We start from the raw sequence: 2,354 nt of genomic DNA on the forward strand, positions 1-2,354 counted from the left end.
CACACCCATACCACTAGTCTGGGACGACGGAGATCCACCGAGCTGGGAATGGGGACGAACCGACTCCGTTCCCAGCGTCGCCATTCCAATGAGGCTATCCACGGGAAAACAGGCTCCGTGTGCGTGGGGGTGTATCCAAATGCGAGGTCCAACACGGAGGGACTCTGGCTACAGCCGTGCGCCGATTTCCTCCTCCGTTAGCCCGGTTTGGCCTGTCTCCACTGCGGCTGCGTGGAGGGGTTTCCATCCCTGAGGGTCAGGATTAAACGGGTACGGGGCGACCTCTGCTGGAGACACTCTTGTTACTGCAGCACATCTGCTGCATCTGTGCGCGTGTAGACACACACACACACATGCAGATGTGTGTGTGTGTGTGTGTGTGTGTGTGTGCGTGTGTGTGTGTGCGTGTGTGTGTGTGTTTGTACGTGTGTGTGTGTGTGTGTGTGTGTAGTGCTGATGAAAGGTTGTCATGCAATCTCTTTCACTACTCAGCACTCATTCCCACCGAGGATAACACACCCCCCCACCCCCCATCCCACATATCCTCCTCTGGATTAAATTCAATTTAATCAAAATATATTTATTGGAATGGAAAAAATTAACGTACATATGAATATAAATATATTAACTGTCAAATATAAGTTAAACGTTTAGTTCTCTGACCATGTGTCTGGTGTTTCTCAAACAGTTTAATATAATACTATAAAAGAATGAAAACTTAAATTGAGTTGAGCGGTGAAATCAATATCTAATATAAAATATTGTTTTTCATTAACAGTTAATTAACAGTAAGTAATTGTCTAGTAACCATTTATTAATGGTGTTCATGTTAACCAAGGTATTCATCTTTACATTATCTTATACTTACCCTTACCTATGTTAATGTTTTATAATAACGCTTATTTCTAAATTAATATCCTTTCATGGCTAATGAATGCATCTCTATTATAAAGTGTAACCAATTGTTCTATGGTTGTCATGTTATTAAGGGTCTAGTGTTTAAGAACCCAGAGGCCCCCAGGGTCTGGGTTCATAAAAAAGACCTAAGACCGGGTAATGTAGCATGCAAGCAATACATTTCCACAGAGGCAGACCATAGTTCTTTGGATTACTTCCTGCAATTGGTTTTGTTCTCACCACAAACAAAACTGCACAGTTTCATCTGAGACTTGGAGTGGTTGTTTTTTTTGCTGCAACCGAGCGGCACCAGGGTTCGACTGAAATGGACCTGTGTGCAGGGGAACGCACCCTAAGTGTGAAAGAACCCCTAGCATTTAAAGTGTAATGGATTAAAGGATGCAACCTTCATCTCTCTGTACATATGTTACAACCCTAAATGGATCTCAGACATGATAGCGAAGTAATAAAGCAAAAAGAGATTGAGATGACACTTTACAACCAGGCAACATTAAAAAAAGTAACATTAAGTGATGGTTCCTACTGTTTTCCGAAGGCATGTGTTGCAATTGGCAAGTGACCACCCATGTTCCGGGCACTTTTGGGGTTACCAAAACCTACGACCGGACCCTGAAATTATTTTGGCTTTGGTTTGAAAGCTCCACTTGGTCCCATCTCTCTAGGGGAGCCATTTTAATGGGTGAGTCCGCTTCCAAAGACGAAGTCTGGGAACCAGTTCCTGTGACTTTAATGTGTACCATTCTTTCACTCCAGGGGGGCTGAAAGGGATGGGACTGGAGATAGTTCTGAGCATAGTACAGCTGCAGCATCAGTTTCTCTTGTGTCTGGTTTGGTGGCACAGGTCGATGTGGATTGTGTCAAAGTCTGAAACGACATTAAACAGTGTGCCAGGCTCCCAAATGTTGAAATCCTGTCACGGCTGGCTACTGACCTGTCTGACATTTCTGAAAGACAAAAAGAAGATGCAAGGTGTTAATTGATACGTACCACATCCTGTTAGGAGATGTCCCTTCATGCCCGACACTGTTAAACCATGATGTTGATATTGGTAAAGCCACTCCTGTAAAGCAGCAGGCCTACTGGTGCCCAATAGTAAATAGGGACACGAAGGAGGAAGCAGCGTATCTGATTGAGCACTGACCTGCGATAAAGACTCATAGCCCCTGGAGTCCCTGTTTATTGGCTCAAAGTCTGATGGTTCTTCACAATTCTGGACAGATTTTGTAGAGCTAAATGCAGTTGAAGTGCCGGACTCATTCCCCTTGCCCCATATGGAGGATTGTGTGGATAGAATTGGTTTAGCAACCTTTATCACCAACCTTGATTTACTAAAAGGGCATTGGCAGGTCCCCCCTACACTGCGATCATCTCAAATATCTGCATTTGTCACTCCCGACCACATCCCACAGTGTACAGTAATAGCCTTAGGGATGCAA

At 44.2% G+C, this 2,354-nt stretch overlaps 1 protein-coding gene across 2 annotated transcripts in view; it reads right to left on the reverse strand.

Annotated features, from left to right (window-relative positions):
• Nucleotides 1-186, reverse strand: part of lrch1 (leucine-rich repeats and calponin homology (CH) domain containing 1) — a 34,522-nt gene extending 34,336 nt beyond the window's left edge. For both annotated transcript variants that reach the window (XM_079732040.1, XM_079732039.1), the window contains exon 1: nt 1-186. This exon is cut by the window's left edge and continues 151 nt beyond it. In XM_079732040.1, coding sequence (XP_079588166.1) covers nt 1-84 — 84 coding nt within the window. In that variant the 5' untranslated portion in view covers nt 85-186.
• Between the last annotated feature and the right edge of the window lie 2,168 nt (nt 187-2,354).

Source organism: Pollachius pollachius (assembly GCF_949987615.1).
Source record: "Pollachius pollachius genome assembly, chromosome: 3".
Classification (NCBI taxonomy): domain Eukaryota; kingdom Metazoa; phylum Chordata; class Actinopteri; order Gadiformes; family Gadidae; genus Pollachius; species Pollachius pollachius.